The 20,752-nt window shown below is 42.9% G+C and overlaps 1 protein-coding gene and 1 long non-coding RNA gene across 17 annotated transcripts in view; one reads left to right on the forward strand and one right to left on the reverse strand.

Annotated features, from left to right (window-relative positions):
- Positions 1-8,772: 8,772 nt before the first annotated feature.
- On the reverse strand, positions 8,773-15,241 carry LOC108491372. Its single transcript, XR_001872710.2, has 2 exons — positions 14,957-15,241; positions 8,773-9,311 (listed from the first exon to the last, which is right to left on the reverse strand). It is a non-coding gene; the product is annotated as an uncharacterized LOC108491372 (long non-coding RNA).
- A 69-nt stretch (positions 15,242-15,310) lies between these two features.
- Picalm (phosphatidylinositol binding clathrin assembly protein) overlaps positions 15,311-20,752 on the forward strand; it is a 95,690-nt gene continuing 90,248 nt past the window's right edge. For 7 of the 16 annotated variants that reach the window (XM_008844147.2, XM_008844159.1, XM_008844149.2 and 4 more), the window contains exon 1: positions 15,311-15,796. In XM_008844147.2, coding sequence (XP_008842369.1) covers positions 15,667-15,796 — 130 coding nt within the window. In that variant the 5' untranslated portion in view covers positions 15,311-15,666. The remainder of the gene's footprint in view (positions 15,797-20,752) is intronic. The other 9 variants (XM_008844146.3, XM_008844144.3, XM_008844145.3 and 6 more) reach the window with 9 other exon arrangements.

Raw genomic sequence — 20,752 nt, forward strand, 5'->3', positions numbered from 1 at the left:
CACTTCATTTTCAAAAGGATATTGCTGCTACAATTGCACGCTAATGTGGCTACCTGGTAGGTGGCCCGGGTAGGGGGTGTGTTTCTGCTTTTTTCACAGGATATCGCCATGATGTGTTCACTTACGTTGCCTCACTTCCGCTGCTGTTGCCGTCCTGCTCTTCTCTGCGCCTATGTCGTCGTGGCACCATCCATCATTATCTCCACTGTTCTCGAGTTTTCCTGGATCGATTTTTTGGACTCTTTGTGCGCTGTCCGTAGACTGTTTCCACCACCTGGCGCCCACCGTTCTATGTCTCTGGACTTTGACGCATCGCCCTGTTTGATTAATTGTTTTTCCCGCATGATTTGTGCACCATTGTTATGCTCATTTGTGTTGTCCTTCTTCCCTTCTGTCCTCCCTTTAACCCTTAGGGCTGTGGGGTCCTTTTTATTCGTTTGGAGGGGAGACTTAGGTTCTGCCTAACCTCCAGTTCCCGGTTGCACAGGTAGAAAGTTAGAGAATGGTAGACTTAGCAAATTTGACACAAACTTAAATTAGAAAGTTACAATTTATATGCTGCATGATTTGGCCATATGTCAGTTCCAGACTCTGGTCCTGTAGATCACTTTCTCTCTCCGTGGCACTGTGCCTCAGTGGCACTTCCCGTTTCTTCCCCAAGGCCGTGGCCATTCACTGGGAGCTTTCAGGAGGCCGGTTAGCCAGAGATGGGTAAGATTCTCTCAGAGGAAAGCGGGACGCCGGCCGCCCCCAACGGCTTTCACTCTGGCAGAGGACAACCTAAGACAGGCACGGTCATTCCATCCCAAGTATTGGCACGTACGTCATCTTTAAAAAATATAAAAAGAAAGGGGGAAATGTCAGGAGCCATGCTTGCCAAAAGCATCGGAAATTTGGAGTTGTCACTTTAAGAGCTTCTGAGCTCTCTGCTTCAGCGGTCAGAGCTGACAGGCTGTACCTGGTTGATAAATCAAGTCTTCTAGAAAGTTAGTTTCAGTTCAGCCTTCGTGCTGTCTCTTAGTAACCCTTTTGTTTCTGTTGTCAAGAATCACCTAGGTGACCCAAACTCCGGGTCAGATAAAAAGGACCTGTGGGACCCCTCAGTAGATTCTTCCTGATTTTTCCTTCTAGAGAGCGCTCTCCTCTCTGTACCTGGTGTCCCTTTAATAAATTCCTCATATAACTTCAGACTTACACCTGAGTGTCTTTTTTGTTGAAGACCCCAGCCTGGTGGGCTTGGGGGGCGTTCGACAGACAACCAGGGCTGTCCAAGTGACCCTGCTTTGTGAACCCAACCTTAGCTCTGTGTCCTGGCACTTGGGGAAGAATTGAATATCTGCATAAGCTTCCATAATCTCCATAGGATCTGTCACAGGCAGTGAGTATGAGGGGCAAAGGACACATCTGTGAAGAAACCCAAGGTGTGACTTGAGAGATTGGGATATTACAGTAACCACATACTTCTGTTTCCCCTGTTGATTACAACAGAAGCATTTGGGGAGAAATTCTAATGAAGGGAAGAAGTGAATTGTGCAAATGTCAGCAATACATTAAAATGCACTAAAGAAAATCATGTGTTCTGAAAGCGGATAAGGCAGTATTGCTTGAGGTTTTACTATTTAGTAATAGGAATATCTAATAGTGAATTTTGAGCCTCATTCAGAGTTTTCATATGCTTAGCACCTACTTTTGCAGTTGGGATATTGGGAAAGAAACCACTTGCCATAAGCTGTCAGCTTGTTTTCTCATGTAGCCCAGGCTTGCCTCCTGGCCTCCAACTAGCTATGTAGGTGAAGATGACTTCAATTCCTGATCCTCCTGCCTCTGCCTCTGAAAGACTGGAACCATAGGTATGATCTACCAAGCTTAGCTTTGGTTTTTATCTTTTTAAAATTGTGTAACTGAATTCAGAATTTTGCTTTAGACTAACATACTAATCATCGCTATTCAAAGAAAGGTGACTATTAACCCACTCAAGTAAAGGCTCAACCGATTCAAATTGCATTAAAAACAAGTTATACTGTGTTTAGAACCTGCATTGATAATTTTCATAAAACTCTGTTATTTGAAGATGCCATTTTTTTTCTTTTTCAGGATGTTTGCTGATCAGGTACAAACCAAACAAACTCAAAAGCCTCATGTTTTTCAGTTTGATTTTTAAAACCTGGCAGGTGGCAGCATGAAGACTGCCCAAGAAACAGTGGCCTCTGTGGAGGTGAGGTAGTAGGTTCAACATTACAGTAGCGATTAAAACAGTACAGTGAGTCCTAGAATGCATGACTTCAGGTAAGAACTTGATAGTACAGCTTAGAAACAGAAATAATGATATTCAAGTGCTCTATAAATTGAGCGAAATCTCCATCAAAATTACAACAGTAGTATTCATAGAACTTGAAAAAGAAACAATCCTCAAACTCATATAGAAGCACAAAAGACCCAACTGGTCAAGCAACATTAGCAGAAGGAGCAATGCTGGAGGTATCACAATATCTCAAATTTTATTATGGAGCCATAGTAATAAAAACAGCATAGTAGTGGCACAAAACAGATTTATAGAGCAATGAAATGGAACAGAGGGCCCAGAAATAAACCCACATAGTTAACAGCTACCTATTTTTTCACAAAGATACAAAAAACATATATTGGAGAAAAGAGAAATGGTACTGGGAAAACCAAATTTTCACATGTAGAAGAATGAAATTAGATCCCTTTCTCTCATGCAGCACAAAGATTAGCTCAAAATGGATCAAAGACCATAATGTAAGACCTGAAACTTTGAAATTGCGAGAGAGAGGAAATCATATGTAAAACATTATCATTATAGGTACAGGAAAGAACTTTATGTAAAGAACTTCAATATCCTATGAAATAATATTAAAAATTTACAAATGGAATTGCATGAAGTTAAAACCTTCTACAAGGCAAAGAAAATCACCAGAGTGAAGAGAAAGCCTACAGAATTTGAAAACCTCTTTGACAATTACACATCTGACAGGGAATTAATATCTAGAAAAAAAATTTAAAACTTCAAAAATTATGCTGGGCAAGGTGGGCAACTCCTTTAATCTCAGCACTCCATAGGCAGAGGCAGGAGGACCTCTATGAGTTTGAGGCCAGCCAGAGCTACACAGTGAGACCATGTCTCAAAGAAAACAAAAACAAACCAACCAACAAATCCTGCAAAAATTAAACACCAAAACAATCCTACAATCAATAAATAGGCTAATGTAATATGACAGTTCCCAAAAGAAAAAACAGAAATGGCTAATAAATTCTTGAAACTGTTCAACACCCTTTATCAGAGAGATGTAAATTAAAATGGCATTGAAACTGGGAGTGGTGGCACACACCTGCTGTCCCAGCACTTGGGAGGCAGAGGCAGGTGGATCTCTGTGAGTTCAAGGCCAGCCTGGTCTACATAGTGAGTTCTAGGCCAGTTGGGGCTACAGGGAGACCCTGTTTAAAAAAGATTTTAAAAAATGGCTTTGATAATTCATCTCACTCCAGTCAGAATAGCTATTATAAAATAAAAAAGATTAAAAGTCCTGATGAGGATGTGAGGAAAGAATAATCTATGAATGTGCTATTTCAAGCTTGGGTATATACCCAAAGGACTCTTAAGTTAACATATAGCAGAGAAACTCATAGTGGAATTCTATTCTGCTATAATGAATTTAAAAATCGTATTTGCAGGAAAATGGAGGGAACTGGAAATCATTATGTTAAGCGAAATAAGTCAGACTTAGAAAGACAAACACTGTATTTCTCTCATATGTGGAATCTAGATTTAAAATTCTGTGTGTGTATGAGTCTGTGAGAGAACAAAGTAGAAAAAGGATCATGAGAAGGGAGGAAAAGGTCTTAAGGAAGACATAAAAAAGAAGGGTAATAGAATACATGTGACATGAAATCAAAGGGGGACTCTCTGGGGAAGGATGGGAGAAGGGGGAGGGCAGTCATGGAGGGAGACAAATGAAAACAAAGTATAATGGCATATATGTCTAAAAACTCCACAATGATACCCATTACTGTATATGCCAACCTTAAGAATTAATAAGGAAGCCAGGCAGGGGGATCTCTGTGAGTTCAAGGCTAGCCTGGTCTACATAACGAGTTCCAGGCCAGCTGGGGCTACAGGGAGACCCGGTCTTAACCCCCCCCACCGCCAAGAATTAATAAAGAAAAAATTGTGTTGGAGATACAGTTTTGTGGTGAAGTGCCTGCCTAACATGCATAAAGTCCTGGTTTCAATTCCCAGAACAGAGAGATGAGAGAGAGAGAGAGAGAGAGAGAGAGAGAGAGAGAGAGAATAGAGTTATCCGAAGCATATGCTTATATTTCAGAGTTCTTAGATTCCTGCTCACTGTAGCTAAGTGATAAGGTTGAGATATTAAAATAAAAGAAGCTCCTTCTTAAAAGAAAAGCTACTGATTTCTGTATATTCATTTTATATCCTGATACTCTGCTGAAAGTGCTTATCAGATATAAGAGTGTTCTAGTAGAATCTTTAGGGTTTTCCTAACATTTTAAATTACTTCACTTTGCTAATTTTTCTTCACAGCACCTATTCATTTATTTTACATTTATTTCTTTGATTTTACAGCCCCCTTGAAAATAAATATTGTGAAGACAGGAAACTTGAATATATTTTACTGATGTGCTTCCACAGCTTAAACCACTGTGTAACATAGACAGGTGCTGGGGAATTACAGTACTTGCTAACTGCATGCCACACACCCTCATCACATGTACTGTGCTCCACACATGCACCCATTTCAGTTCTCAAATGGTTTATTCTTTTGAATGTGTGGTTTGTTCTAATTTAAGTAATAACTGTTTCCTTTACAACTCCTGATCACCCTTTAAGAGTGAGCTCAAGTGTCAGTGCCCTTAGGAAAGCCTCATTGCTCTTTCCAAGCAGTTAGGTTTTCTGTTCTTATGTACTACCTCTATTAAGTACTTAATTGTGTTATATTTATTCAAATTAATCTGACTCCTGAAAATCTAGTGGAGTTCTTTGTCCATAGCAAATTCTGAGCAAATGCTTATTGTTTGGTCTTACTTATTGAGTGATAGTTGAGTGTCAGGCATTGTATTAGTTTTTAGTTTTTTTTTTTGCTCTATGAAACAGGGTTTCATATTTCAGAATGACCTCAGTTTGCATATGGCTGAATTTGACTTTGAACTCCTGATCCTCTTTGCCTCCACTTCTCAAATGCTAGGATTACAAATATCCACCACTATTCCTGGTTTATGCAGTGCTGGGGTTGGAATCAGGGCTGTGTGCAACTAGACAAGCACTCTACCAACTGAGCTATATCCCAGCCCCTATACTTGTATTTTTTTTTTTTTGGTCTTTTTTGAGACAGGGTCTCCCTGTAGCCCCAGCTATGCTGGAATTCACTATGTAGACCAGGCTGGCCTTGAACTCACAGAGATCCACCTGCCTCTGCCTCCCAAGTGCAGGGATTAAAGGTGTGCGCCACCACGCCTGGCTCTACTTGTCTTTATGTACATTATTTTAATACTGATAGAAAGCCCATAAAATATGTTCTACTACCCCTGGTGCTATGTATGTGAAAACCAAATAACTTGCTCAGAATTCTGACCCTAAGTTCAGACCTAAGTATGACGCTAAATCTAGTGCTTCTCCTAGTGCCTCAAAATAAATTTCTTTTTTACTGATATCTACCAGTCATAACATCCTAAACATTATCATTAAACCTATGATCTTATATTATTTCAATGTTGTGTATTCAAATTAATTCTAAATTGATTCAGTCCCTTAGGAAAGAAAAAAAACACAGAAAAATGAGAAAGAGGGACCCCACACAGCTTCACATCTTATGTATTCTAGTTTTATTTTGTTTTGGATTTAGATTTATAGTGATATCTCAGGGTCATGATTTGGCTAATTTTCTTTTTAAAGGGAAGGATTACATTTAATAGTCAACTAGCATATCATCTCTGAAAAGTTGTAAAAAGTATAAATATATTGTAAATCATGTTGGAAATTGTTAAATCAATATGCTTGTGCTAACTCTGTTGCTATGAGACTTGCTTTAGTTCGGTTTCAGAGGTTTTAGCCAGTAGTTCTTGGCTCTAATGATTCTGGCCTGTGTGAAGCAGAACATCATGGCCGTAGGAGTATGTAGAGGAGGAGACTGGGGCTGGAGGAATGGTTAGTGGTTAAGAGTGCTTTCTGTTCTTCCAGAGAAACAGAGTTTGGTTCTCAGTACCCATGGTGGTGGGGGGGGGGTCAGTCACAACCACCTGTAACTCCAGTTCCAGTGGATTCAACACTCCTCTGGAGCATAATGCCCCCTCCCCACAATACACATAAAAATAAGCCATTAAAAATAAATGAGATTGTCCACTACCTTTATGATAGACAGGAAGATGAGAGACAGAAAGGAAATATCCTCAGTGACCTACTTCCTTCAGCTAAACCCTACCTCCTAAAGTTTCCAAAGTAGTACCACCAGCTAAGGAGTAACTCTTCAATATGTGAGGCTTTGGGGGAGGTTACTTCATATTCAAACTGTAACAACCTGAAAAAGTGCAAAGTGTGGGTGTTAAAGGCAGGTTAAATACCAGGTGTGCTGGCCCAAGCTTGTAATGCCAGTACTTGGGAGATGGAGGCAGGATGATCAGGAATTCAAGGTCACCCTTGCCTACATAGAGTTCAAGGCCACACAGTGATATGAGACCCTACCTCCCTAAACAAAACAATAGAGAGTAATAGAGCCTCAAAAGTGAGAAAGGGTGGAGGTAGCCTGATACTGTTTTTGTAGCTAATGCTAGGTGGAGTGATGTGAATTCTTTAATCATTGCTGTGATAAAATACTTGATGTGTAGCAACTTAAGTTTCTTTTTGCTCCCTGAGGGACACAGCCTATCGTGGTGGGAAAAGCATAGAGGCAGGAGCACTGGTCACATGGCATCTGTAGTCAGGAAGCAGAGAGGTGATGCAAGGGCCCACCTGCCTTTCTTTTTCCCTTTTTATTCAGTGAAGGATCCTGGGTGATGGGATGTGCTACCCCCACATACCCTGAGGTATGCTTCACTAATCTCCTTGCTGTTCCTTTGTGTGTGTGTGTGTGTGTGTGTGTGTGTGTGTGTAGGCCAGAGGATAACCTTGGATGTCATTCTTCAGGCACCGCCTATCATTTTCTTCTTTTGAGACAGGGCCCCTCAATAGCCTGGAACCTGCTATGGGCTAGGCTGGTGGCCAGGAAGCCCCAGGGATCTGCTTGCCCGTCTCTGTCTCTCCAGCTCTGGAATTACAAACACCCACCACCACACCTGCCTTCTCTCTTCTCTCTCTCTCTCCCTCCCTCTCTCCTTCCCTCCCTTCTTCCTTCTTTTTCTTTTTTAAGCACATGGGTTCTGAAGAGTAAACTCAGGCTTCCTCATGTTTGTAACAAGCACTTTATCAACTGAGATATCTTTACAGCCCTCCTGGTGTTGCTTAATCCAATCAAGTTGATGGTCAAAATTAGCCATCACACAGTATATATTAAAGGGCAATATAGAACTGCTATAAAAATGTTAGAAAACCATGAAATAGTTTAACAGAACTCAAGCCATGAGAAGACAGGTGCTAAAGGCAGAACTGAGATCTAGTACTATTTCCCCTACGACCATAAAGGGCCTTTACAAAAGTTGCCTTTAAGAGTTAAAGGCCTAGCGTGCCTTTAATCTCAGCACTCAGGAGGCAGATGCAGGTGTATCTCTGTGAGTTCAAGGCCAGCCTGGTCTACATAGTGAGTTCCAGGATAGTTGGGGCTATGGGAGACCCTGTCTAAAAAAAAAGAAAAAGGAAAAAAAAAAAAAAAAAGAGTTAAAGGCCTGGTCCACAACTGGAGGCATTCCTGAGAAGTGGTTCTATCCAGAGGTGACTAATTTTATCAATGAATTAACTGGTAGATGAATTCTTAGCTGACTGGGCTATCAGGAGTGCAGCCTACTTGGGGAAGTGGCTGGAGATATCTTGTCTGGATCCTTCTCTGGCCCATCTGCTCTCTCACTTTCCTGCTGCTATGAAGTCAGCAACCTTTCTCTGCCACGCCCTTCTGCTGTAGTTCTAACTACAGGCATAAAAGTATTGGCACCAGCTGACCATTGCTGACATCTCTGAAATCTTGAGCTAAAATAAATCTTTCCTTCAGTTGTTTCTCTCATGTATCCTGTTACAGCAATGGAAAATGATTAACACACCTAACGACTGAGCACACCGAAGTATGTTACTTAACTCTCCCTAAGCCCCAATTTCTTCTTCTTTCCTCCCTGCCCCCATCTCTCTCAGTTAAGAATTGGAATCTTTTCAATTTTTTTAAAATATTTTTATTTTTTATGTGTTTGAGTGTATTGTCTGCATGTATGTAAGTGCACCCGTGTTGTGCAGTTGTGCAATGCCCATGGAGGTCAGAAGAGGGCATCGAAATCCCCTGGAACTAGAGTTACAAACAGTTGCTAGCCCCATGTGGATGCTGGGAATCCAGGTCCTCTATAAGAGCAGTCAGTGCTCTTAACTGCTGAGCCATCTCTCCAGTTCCATGGAATCTGTTTTTTAAGGACTGTATTTATGTGTCTGTGTGTACATGTGTGTATGTACTCATACATGCATGTTGGTGCACAAGGATGCCATAAGAGATGTCAAAACCTCTAGTGCTGGAGTTAGAGATGGTTGCAAGCCACCCAATGTGAATGCTGGGAACCAAACTCTGGTCATCTGAAAGCAGCAAGCTCTTTTAACCACTGAGCCATCTCTCCAGTCTTAGAAGAAAGCTTTATTAAGGCAGTGCATATCTTTGACCCCAGAACTCGGGAAGCAGAGGCAGGTAGATCTCTGTGAGACTGAGGCCAGCCTGATCTACATAGCGAGTTTCAGACCAGCTGGGGCTACAGGGAGATATTGTCTCAAAAAGAAAAAAGTTTCATTACTGGGTAAAGCTATATACATATTAAAGGGGTGAGTGCATGGAGAATAGTTTTCTACCTCCTAGTGCCGGATAGGGGGAACCCAAAGCCTTGCTCATGTAGGACAAACTCTCTAACACTAAGCTATGTATCAGGTCTAAATGTCAACTTCTTTGTTAGTAAAACAAGAGCAGAGAAGTGTATTACCAGAACAGCTAATCTGCAAGAAGCACCAAAGTTCAGTCATTATGTAAGCAAATGCAATCCAGTGTAGGTGCTCCTGGTCACACAGGCTCCGAGGCAGCATTTCTAGGCTCTCATTTGTGAACCCAGGTCTATTCCCTGTTGTATTTTCAACTTCCTCTTGATTCTTTGAAGTCTTTATTCAGCTGGAAGTAGGAAAAGAAAGAATGTTGAACATGTGTTTGAGGTTTTCAGGGCACACCGCCCAAACCCTCATTTCTGTCCGTGTTTTCTTGGACAGAAATCAGTCATTTTGCTCCAACTAATCATAAAGGCGGCCAGGAAACAGTCTAGCTATATGCCTAAAAGGAGAAGGAAACCATTTGGTGATGAGATGTTTGTACTTCTTAAGCTCGTGAGGCTGTTTTAGGGTAAAGGAGAGATAACAGGTGTTACATGCTTGGCACAGGAAAAGTAACCAACACTAACATGGTGTTATTATTATCACAAATATGTATGCTAGAGATTACGTCTCTCCCAGTTGGATAGAGGGCGCTTGCTTGAGTTCTACTGAGAGAGCGCTGCTGCAAAGAGTGGGTTATATAAGGCACTCTTTTACTGATTTGGCTACATCATGAAGGAGAGAAATAACTGAAGGTAAGGGAGAAATGAGTTGCCAGATGTTCATGTTACCTTGGTTAACAGACTGTCAAGGGTATAATTTAGATAACACATGTCTGAGAACAGGCAAGAATAGGAAATGAGCATGTTCTCTTTGGACCTAAAGATAGGTGTAAGTGAAATAATAAGAGAAAATTCTGGTCATTCTTCTCTCCTATGGTATTTTTCTTTTACTTTTAAGTCATAGACATTGTCAGATTTTCTCAGGTGAAACATATATTTTACTTCCCACTTAAGAGTTTTAAATGTCTAAGAACAGGCCAGCAGTGGTGTACATGCCTGTAATCCTAGCACTCAGAAGGCTGAGGCCAGAGGACTATGGATTTCAGGCCAGCTGGCACTAAGAAGTGAATTTAAGATCAGCTTGGGCTACACAGTAAGAACCTATTTCCAAACAAAAGAAACACAAAAGCCCACAAACAAATACCGCCCCTCTCCCACCAAAGTCTAAGAAAACGACGTTTGTCTTGCACATTACTGTAACAACATTTAGCAAAGCCTAGCAATTGTATACAGGCAAGAACTATTAGTGGAATGAATTTAATCTATAATGGCAGTTGCTTCAAGTATTGGCTAAAAGGTCTACATAGAGAAATGGAAAGAGAATGAGTTCTGGGGCTGGAGAGTTGGCTCAGCGGTTAAAAGCACTGGCTGCTCTTACAGAGGACCTGGGTTCCATTCCCAGCAACCACATGGCAACTAGCAACCCTCCATAACTCCAGTTCCAGGGGATCTGATGCCCTTTTCTGACCTCCAAAGGCACTGCACAACATGGGTGCACTTACACACATGCAGACAATACACTCATACACACAAAGTAAAAATAACATTTTTTTTTTTTTTGGTCTTTTTGAGACAGGGTCTCCCTGTAGCTCCAGCTGTCCTGGATTCACTATGGAGACCAGACTGGCCTCCGAACTCACAGAGATCTGCCTACCTCTGCCTCCCGAGTGCTGGGATTAAAGGTGTGCGCCACCATGCCTGCCCCCCCCCATAACATTTTTTTAAAAAAAGAATGAGTTCTTTTTTTGCTCTGCCACTTAGAATCTGTGGGATTTGGGAAGTTAATTTATAAGGCTTGTTGGTATTCCTATATTAGACAACCACAAAACGTTTTGCAATTATTGTAATAAGAATTAAATAAAAAAGTTTTGTTGTGTTTCTAGTACATAGGAGGCATTAGAAAAAAGACCTGTTATTCCTTCCCCCGAGACTCCCAGGCCTCTCAACAACATAATTTTTTTTAGTTGAGAGAGTTTAAGAAACGGCATATGCTATTCACATTGTTTCCTTCTGTTTGGGGACTGTTCATTTGTAAAGCAAACGGGCTTTCAAGTTAGTGACTGAGAGAACTGATTAGTTCCCAAAGAACTGATGGATTCGCTGTTAGAACTGTAGCCTGCATTTAAATTCTGGTGCTGGGGCTGGAGAGATGGCTCAGCAGTTAAGAACACTGGTTTTTCTTGCAGAAGACCTGGGTTCGAATCCCAGCACCCAAATGGCAGCTAACAACTGTCTGAAACTCCAGTTCCAGGGGATCTGACAGCCTCTTCTATTCTCCGTGGGCATTGCACTTACCTACATGCAGGCAATATACCCATACACATAAATTTTTTTAAAAATCGGTAAAATACATAAAGAAAATTTAATTCTGGTGCCTGACACACAGTAAGTCTTCAATACTTTTGTTTTTAGTTGTTAGCTGCCATGTGGGTGCTGGGATTCAAACCTGGGTCTTCTGCAAGAACATCCAGTGTTCTTAACCACTGAGCCATCTCTCCAGCCCCAATAGTTTTTTTTTTTTTTAAAGAGTCAATTAACAAGTACTAAGGATGATGCCCTAGACAGGTAATTATGGGATGGACACACACTACATTTGTGAAAAAGTGGGAAGAGTTTATCAAATGGAAGATTTGGAGTCATAGTCTATCCAGAGGATTTGTTTTCATTCATTCATTCAACCGTCATTACACGGTGTGTCTGATGTGCATCAGCTGTAACACACTTTTTGAGGATATGTGTTACTTTTCTCCTCACTGTGACAAAATACCTGACAGAAGCAACTTGGGGAAGGATTTATAGTGGCTCATGTTTCAGAGGATTTCAGTCCATCCACTGTGCAGAGTGGAGTGGCACTGTGATGGTGGGATCATGTGGCAGAGTTCCTAACATGGTCAGATGACCAGAAAGCAAGGAGCAGGGTCAGACGTCCTGTTAGGTGTACTTAAGAGTCCATCTTCATGGGCCTACCTCCATCAGATAGGTCATACAACTCCCCTAAACAGAGCCACCCATTGAAGACCAGGTGTTTAAACACATGACTCTACAGGAGGCAGTTCAGACTCAAGCTGTAATGGTTTGTCTCCCCACCATTCCAGAAACCTTAGTGCAAGACAACAGTCACACAACTATGTACAAGACACTGAATGAGAAGCAAAAGGAGACTCTTTCCTATGAGGGTGTAAAGCAGCACAGTAAGCAGTGTGATACTAAGTGTGTGCAGAGGACCAAGGAAGAGGAGACTCAACAAGCAGTGAGGGCTGGATCATGAAGTCTAGTTTCCACAGCACAGAGACCCAACTTTTATCGTCTAGGGTAGTGACAATAGAGCTTGCCTTGTCTGTTTTTCCCGCTGCTACAGCAGAGTACCAGACTGGGTAATTTTTTTTTTTTTTTTTTTTTTTTTGGTCTTTTTGAGACAAGGTCTCCCTATAGCCCCAGCTGTCCTGGAACTTACTATGTAAACCTGGCTGGCCTTGAACTCACAGAGATCCGCCTGCCTTTGCCTCCTGAGTGCTGGGATTAAAGGTGTGCGCCACCATGCCTGGCCAGACTAGGTAATTTTTAAGAAACATACATTTATATATGTAAGTCTAGGATGTCTAACATCAAGGGTTTGACAGACTTCTGGACATTAGGCTAGATGAAGTAAGAGAAAAGGAGAGCCTAGGCTGAATCGTGGGTTGGGCTTCTAACTTAGGCTTCTCCATAGGTGGTGAGGCCATTAAGAGAAATAGGCAACAAAGGAGAGGATCATACGGATTAAGGATTTAGGACAGTGGACGAGAACAAGAGAAGTTTGGGTCCTAATGATTTGAGGACTCTAGGATGTCAAAGGTATTTCTTGAATAAAGAAAATGGAACATAGACAAAAACTTAAGCATGTAAGGTAAGAAAATTAATTCCCATTCTTACAAATTGCTACCTTCTAAATTTCTCCATGTTTTTTACCTCACAACTGTACATAAACTTGTACAATGATTACTGTTTACCTAGTAGGCCCTTATGAAATGTATCCTTGGAAAAAGTTTAATGATATTTCTAACAGAAGCTAGTTTGTTAAATATTCACAATTATTTGTACAAAGGTGACTTAAAAGCACCCCTTTGGTAATGTGAAATACCTTTCATAACAGTGCAGAAAAACAGATTTCATGCTGTGCGCTTATGAATAACTTTCAAATTTTTCACAAGGATTTGTAGCTACTGAAAGCTAGACTGAGTTAGTGCTGAGCTCAGATTGGGGTTCATCAGTGCAGAGGTTCAGGCAAATCAGTACCTTAAACAGTGAAAGCTACAGAAGACCAGCAGTGAGGCTGACATACATGTCTTGGCAGGGCTAGCCAGATGGCTCAGTGCAGAGGTGGAGGGGGGAAGCGCTTGCTGTGAAGTATGAGGCCCAGTGCATGTGTAATCCCAGCATGCAGGAGGCAGAGACAGGGAATCCCCAGATCAAGATAGCTAGTTATACTAGCCCTGGGCAAGCTTCAGATTCAAGAGACCCTGCCTCAATACAGAAGGTGGAGAGCAATTGAGGGAGATACCCAGCATCAACCTGTGGCCTCTACATGCATGTGTATACACGTGCACCTGCACACATACGTGCATCCACACATGCAAGCATGCATCCCACAAATGCATGTTCACCATGCAGGAGCGCGCGCGCGCGTGCACACACACACACACACACACACACACACACACACACACACACACACAAAGTAATTCTGCAGCCTGATACACAAGGGACAGCAAACTGGACACCAAACTACAGATGGACCCCAGATGCACTGAAGGAAGTTTTACAGTTTTGTGAAATTTCAAGCTGGTTTGACAGGACTGAAACCTGCTGGCTTAAGAACTGCAAGTTCTTGGCAAAAAGCTTAGGTGTTTCAGAATTTCAAATAGCCATAGTGGGGGGAGAACGGGAAAGGATGTGTGTGAAAGAGAAGAGACCACAGAATTCCTGATACCACACACACAATGTTAAATATGTTAGTTTTGCGTCTTTTGAGAGTCACCAGATTTGAGCACGGTATTTTAGATTCAGTTGGCAGATGGTGTACACAGATTTTCTGAGTATGCTAGCATTTCATTTGAAACTAGCAAGAGTGCATATAAGCGTATAACTACGATGGAAGCTTAACATTCAGAGATTTAAAAATTTATTCCTAGCCCTGAGTTAAATGTACAACACTAATAACATTTTAAAAGGCTTTGTTAGTAGAGCTGGATTTCCCAGAACAGATTCTCAATTTGTAATAGGCGCTTTAAAATGCGTACCGGGCGCTGTCAATATCTTTCCATGGAAATCTGGCTCACACAAGAGAAAAAGAGGCCAAGGGGAAGAAAGGCTAAACCAGGGGAGATGGTAGGTCCCTGATGTCTCACTCTCTGAATGGGACTTCTCCATTTACCAACCAGTCTCACTTCCTTCTATGGTCTGGACCTTTAATCACCCCAGTTGTCAGCCTTGTAGGGTCAAGTTAATCACTGTTGACATCATCCTACTACTTCCCTTTTCAAATTCCAGTGAAGCTATGTGCTTCCCGTCGTATATGACACAGTAGAGACAAGGCTGGCTTGTGTCTAAATTTAGCCTGGCAGCAACGTGGAGTTTTAGTAGTGGAGATAAACAAAATCAGGTGACATTTCTAAGACTCGGATGGAAAACCAGGGGATAAAAACAACAAAAAATACCTTTCCGGGATTAAAGCAAAAAAAGGGAGCCTTGGGCAGTTCCGCAGCCGAGAGGCCTGCTCCGGGGCTCAGATACAAGCCGGCAGGAGCCTGTTCCTTTAAGGCCGGAGGCGGGCCAGGGTATCTCCAGACCGGAGAGCGGAGCCCCGACACCCGGGCACCCGGAGACACTGCAACCGTGGCTCCCTCACCTCTTTGTCAAGCCGACGACGTCCACCTCAGGCACGAGGACACCGTGACCGCGGGGCGAACGGGTGGCGAACTGTAGCGACCGCCCCTCCCCCGCCCCTTATGATACGCGGGCCCTGCCTCGGGCGACCTGTTGGCAGTGGCGTCACGTGACGCGGCCGGGCGTCCCGTGCGCTCCCCCCTCCCCACGGTCCCCCCTCGCGGGCCTCCTGTTGCGCCAGCCGAGCGGGTTCCTCCACGTATCGCGGGCGGCGCCCGCTCTTCCCTCGCCAGAGCGAGGGAGGGGGGCGCGCGCTGGAGAGAAAAGGGAAGGGAAACGGGGTGGGAGGAAGGGAGCAGGGGGCGGAACCCGAGTCACGTGACGCAGGGGCAGCCCGGAAAGCTCCGAGGAGGAGCCTGGAGCCGCCATTTTCCTGCAGCTGCCTGTCCCTCTTGCCCTGCCGGGCTCCAGCTGACCAGCGAAGGGGTGGACCGAGGCTTTTGCGCTGGGCCCGGGAGTGCCCCCGACTCGGTGTGGGAGCCCGCGGGGCCACGCGAGCCGGCGCTCTCCGGCCCGGGTGGCGGCGCGCGGCCCTGAACCCCGCCCCAGGCCGGCAGGCGAGCCGGGAGCCGGTGGGGGTCGGGGGTGCGGTGGGGGTGGGGCCCCTCGGGCGCTTGGGGGTCCCGGGTCCCGCCGGTTGCCGAGCGGGAGGGGTGGCGGAGAGCCGCAGCAATGTCCGGCCAGAGCCTGACGGACCGAATCACCGCCGCCCAGCACAGTGTCACTGGCTCCGCGGTCTCCAAGACGGTATGCAAGGCCACGACCCACGAGATCATGGGGCCCAAGAAGAAGCACCTGGACTGTGAGTGAAGCCTCCCCGCTCGCCCGCCCGTCCCCTCCCCTCCATCTCTCCTCCCTTTCGGGCCGCCGCTTCCTTCCCTCCCCGCGTCTGGTCCGCACGGCAGCTCCGGGGTCCTGTCGAGCGGGTCGCTTTTTTCCTTCCATCACACCTGCCTTCCGCGGCCTCGGCGCCCTGCTCTTCCGGACGAGAAAGCCGAGCACCCAGCCACTCTCCCGGGGCCCCGCCGAGCCCCTTCGCGTTCTGCCAACTTGCCTTTCGCCCGGCTGCTCGCCCGAACTCTTCCCGCTACTGCAGCCCGGCGCCCTTCCGTCCCCCCGGACCGCGCCTCGCCGCGCTCGCCTCCTCCTCTGCTCGCTGCTCCGGGACGCACCGGCCCATTGTTCCCCGTTAGCCTTTTCGGGGTTCCGTAGGCGTCGGTTTCCCGGGCCCAGATCCCTGTCGCTTCGCAGCCCTTGAAGTGGTTCCCGCTTCCTTCGTCTCCTAGATTCTTCTCGCATTCCTTCCCCACTTGCTTTTCCATCTTTCTGTTTGCCTTTTGGGTTATCTTTGCCTCTGTAGCTTCCGTTAAGTTCCTTCGGCTCCTTTTTTTCTTTCTTTAATGGTGGACCTAGTTACTCGACTTTTATCCCTTTTCCTTCGTGGATAGTCAGAGCGAAGGGATTCGAATTGATGTGGGCAAAGCTTTGTGGAAAGTCACTGTTTTTATTTGTAATCCTTATATTGGCCGAGTTTTGGGGTTGGGTGAGTAGTGAGTGTCAGACCTTCCCTGTTCCAGTTCACACGGAGATGCGGGAAAGGGCCTTGTGGGTATTCCTATCGGTTCCCAGAGCTGTTAGCACTGGCGGTTTGCACTTAAATGTTGAATGAACATCAAGTGTTGGGATTCGAAATGGAGTAATAAACTTAGGCACAAATAATCTGGTTTGGATTCGTATTAATTTATGCTGATTATATTTTGGGGAACTACGTTTTCTTAAACGGCATAGGATTACTCCAGTTACTAACTAGATACATTTAATAGAACCAACTCCTCCCAATTTTTGGCTAACCTGGAAGCCACCTGTAAAACCACCTCCTTTTTCTTTTTGCTCCTTTACCTCAGGGTGCAAAGCTCACTGGAACACTCAGTCTTTCCTGTCAGTGGAGGTTTGACCTGAACCTTTTCAGGACAAAAAATAGGGACATAAGCAACAATAGTAAACTCTCTTTTTAAATGACTCCCGGCCACATTAGCTAGACTGACTTTCATCATACGTGAAAGTTACTTTGCTTTACCCTGTGAAGCAAGAGTGAGCATGTCCTGAAAGGGAATTCACCGTCAGGAATCTTGTTTTCTCATTTGGACTTTGGTTGTAAGGTTTGCACTTCAAAAAAAAAAAAAAAAAGTACAGTTTGCATATTCTTCTAAAATCCATTGCTCATGAAGTGCTGTTAGAACAAGTTAGTGCCACAAACAGACCCATTATTCATTGTGATTTGTTTCTTCGCTGTGGAAAAGTTATATAAAGATCATTAGTTTGGTTGTCTGTGGTGCTCATATAGGCTGCTTTTTAAATTGTCTTTTCCCTGTTTGGTGAGTGGAGAGTATATTTAGATGGTGGCACTCCTATACACAGCATTGTCTAAAATGCATTGTGAAGATACCGTAAGAGATTTAAAAAAATATATTTGGAGTAGACATTTCTGTTTACATCTTTCTAAAAAATGGCTTGGATTGTCCTACCAAATTGTTTTTCCTTCCTCCAGTTCTAGGCTTGTCTCAGACTTGTGTGTAGCCCAAGCTGGCCTTGAACTGGGTGCTTTCCTTATGCTTCAGCCTCCTGAGTGCCAGGATCACAGGCATGTGCCACAGTGTACAGTTCTGCCAGATAAATTTTCACTGTTTGTTTTCAACCCTGTATTCCAAGGTCTTTGGTTTTGTTTTTTGGTGTGGAGGTGTCAGAAGATACTTTTACTTGGGACTATGTGAAATACTTTCCTCTTTCATTCAGAATGATAAATTATAGCAATAGCTTCAGCTTTAAAAAGTCTTTATAAAGGTTGCATCTTCAAAAAAAAAAGTTGCATCTTCAGACATAGCAGTCATTATCTTGAAGTGTGGCTAGGAAGGGTAGAAAATAGGTTGGTTGAGGTTAGAAGCAGCAAAGGTGGTTTGTTTCATCAGTTAATGGCCTAATAGCCACTACTACAGATGTTCACCCTGTTAGGTTTTAATGATAATCTTACATTGGTACTTTTTCCTCTACCACTGCTGTCTTTAAAAGCTTTTAGATTTTAGAACTTGACTATACCTGGTGCCTGTGTTTCTTTTCAGTAAGTTTTAAAGCAGTGATACTATTTTCCCTTTATTGTAAAACTAGTTTGAAATCTAAGTAAAATCTCACCACCATCCTCGTTTTAGCATGCTTTGAGAAAATTGAAAAGTTGTCCAGGGACAGTTGTTGGTATGGGTATAATGAACACCAGCCCTTAATACAGAAATGTGGGGCTGGAGAGATGGTCTAGTGGTTAAGAGCACTGGCTGCTCTTGGAGAGGACCCAGGTTTGAGTCCCACCACCCACATGGTGGCTAACAACTGGTAACTCCAGTTTCAGGGAAATATGATGCCACCTTCTGACTCCAAGGGCATTACAGGACATGGGTGTACTTATACACGTGCAGGCAAATACACTCATACACATAAAATAAATATAAAATATTTAAAAAATACAGAAATGTATCATTTCAAATAATTGTTCTCCCTTTAAGAATTTTTCTTAATTTAGCTTAGTTCTCTTGTACCTTTTAATGTCCCTAGGTACTGATGGCTACGTCAAACTTGAGTGGAAACAGCTTCTTTTTTTTTAATTTATTTATTATTTTTATTTTATGTGTATGAGTAGTATTGTCTGCATGTATGTGAGTTGCACCCGTGTCGTGCAGTGCCATGGAGGTCAGAAGAGGGTTTTGGATTCCCCTGGAACTGAAGTTAAGGACAGTTCGTAGCTGCCATGTGGGTGCTGGGAATTGAACCCAGGTCCTCTGTAAGAGCCGTCAGTGCTCTTAACCGCTGAGCCATCTCTTCAGCCCCCAGTTTCATTTTTAAAATGGTAGCATTTAACAAAAACATGCTTACTACTGTTATTTCCCCTATAAATGTTAAGCATGTGGAAGTCGTTTTTGTGTACGTCCTTGACCAGATTTTTTTCATATTAGGAAGTGATTTTTATAATCCATAAATTATGACTCAGTTCACACTACGTAGTAAGCTTATTGAAGAAAGATTCCTTTTTCTGTTATAGGTATCAGTGCATAAATGTTCCTAGTGTGAAGAGTTTTTTTAACTTAAAAAGAAAACGCAAGATTTCCACCTAATTTCGGGCCTCTAATCTGTACCAAGACAGAAGAGTAGCAGCCCCTGTATATTTGAAAAACTATTTTCCAGATATAGCTGTCTCTCCAGCAATACCAAAATTCACAGATGTCCAAATCCTTCATGGACAGTGATGTAGTATTTCATACAACTTGCGAACGTCCTCCTGTGTACATTTTCAGTCATCTCTATAGTATATGCGGTACAATGTAAATGTTATGTAAACAGTTGCAGTATATTTAGGGAATAATGAGAAGAAACAAATTTGTGTTTAGTATAGACGCAAGTTTTTTTCCCTCCCAAATAACTTTTGATCTGAGGTTGGTTGAATCCCAGGATGTGGAACCCATGTTAACAGAGGGCCAACTGTAATATTATAAAAGAGTAACTCTTAGGAAAACTGACATTCACCTACTTTTAGCTGTCCTGTTTGTAATTACCAAATGAATTCTAAAACATCTTTTAAAAGTAATTATGCTTAAGAAGTGCTTAATATTGGACTTTGACTTCATGATTCTTACACTTAATAATAATTTTAAAGTTTGAGTTTAGTTTGGAGGTGCAGGTGAGAAATGAAACACTTCATAGGGACTTGGCTATTTTCTTTCATATGATTTTTATGCTAGGTAGGTCAGGCTGGCCTGGAATTCTCTATATGGCCCAGGTTGGCTTTGTTCTTAACCTCTGCCTCTGCCTCCTGAGAGCTTGGTTTGATTACAGGCATGCACCTCCATGCACACCTAACAAAGCATTTGTATGAAATACATGATGTCTTTAAGCTGCCCTGCTTAAGAATAGTCTAATCACCAGAATTGCTTTAATTTAGCCATCAGATTTGCTTACATTTACAGTATTAGGATCAACAACCTAGGGTGTTGCACATGCCAGCCAAGTGCTTTACCACTGAGCTATATACCCAGCTCTTGACATTTTTGAAACTGTGTCTCACCAAGTTGCCAAGGCTGGCCTTGAATTCCCTGTAGCCCGGGTAAGGCCTTGAACTTGCGCTCTTCCTGCTCAGTGTCCAGAATACCAGGATTACAGGCCTGTGATTCTAGGCCCAATTTTTTGCTTTAATTTAAATAAAGGTGTTGGTTTTGACTATGACCATTATTTAGAATATCTGATGTGGAAGCTCACCATAATGCATAGGAAATTGCCTGTTTATTTTCTTCAGTTTTGAAGTGTTTAATTTCACTGTTTCTTAAAAATCAAAGAAGAAAAATAGCTATAAAGGCTTTTGGCAAGAGGTTAGAGCCCTACCCAGAAGAGTAGCCTTAGACTTTGAAAGTAAAGGTTTAGTATTTGTTCTTCCTGTTCTTTTGGTGGCTAAAGTGGCATTTCCGTTACTTTGTGTTCTGTCTCAGTGTGTTCCTAGTTAAAGTGCTTTATGCATTTCTCTAGAGAATCAAAATTTTTGTATCTGACCTTTTAGAATTTTCTGTGTTCATTGTGTATATTCTATATTGTTCTTTTCACGAAGAATTGTTCCCTTAGATTTGACTAATGAATTCATTTAAAAAGTAATCTTGGTGAACCTATACCCTTGCTTTAAAAATTTAAAGTTGTGATTTGCTGGATTGTCATAATACTAAGGATTTCT

Source organism: Nannospalax galili, unplaced genomic scaffold (assembly GCF_000622305.1).
Source record: "Nannospalax galili isolate Female #2095 unplaced genomic scaffold, S.galili_v1.0 scaffold278, whole genome shotgun sequence".
Lineage (NCBI taxonomy): Eukaryota > Metazoa > Chordata > Mammalia > Rodentia > Spalacidae > Nannospalax > Nannospalax galili.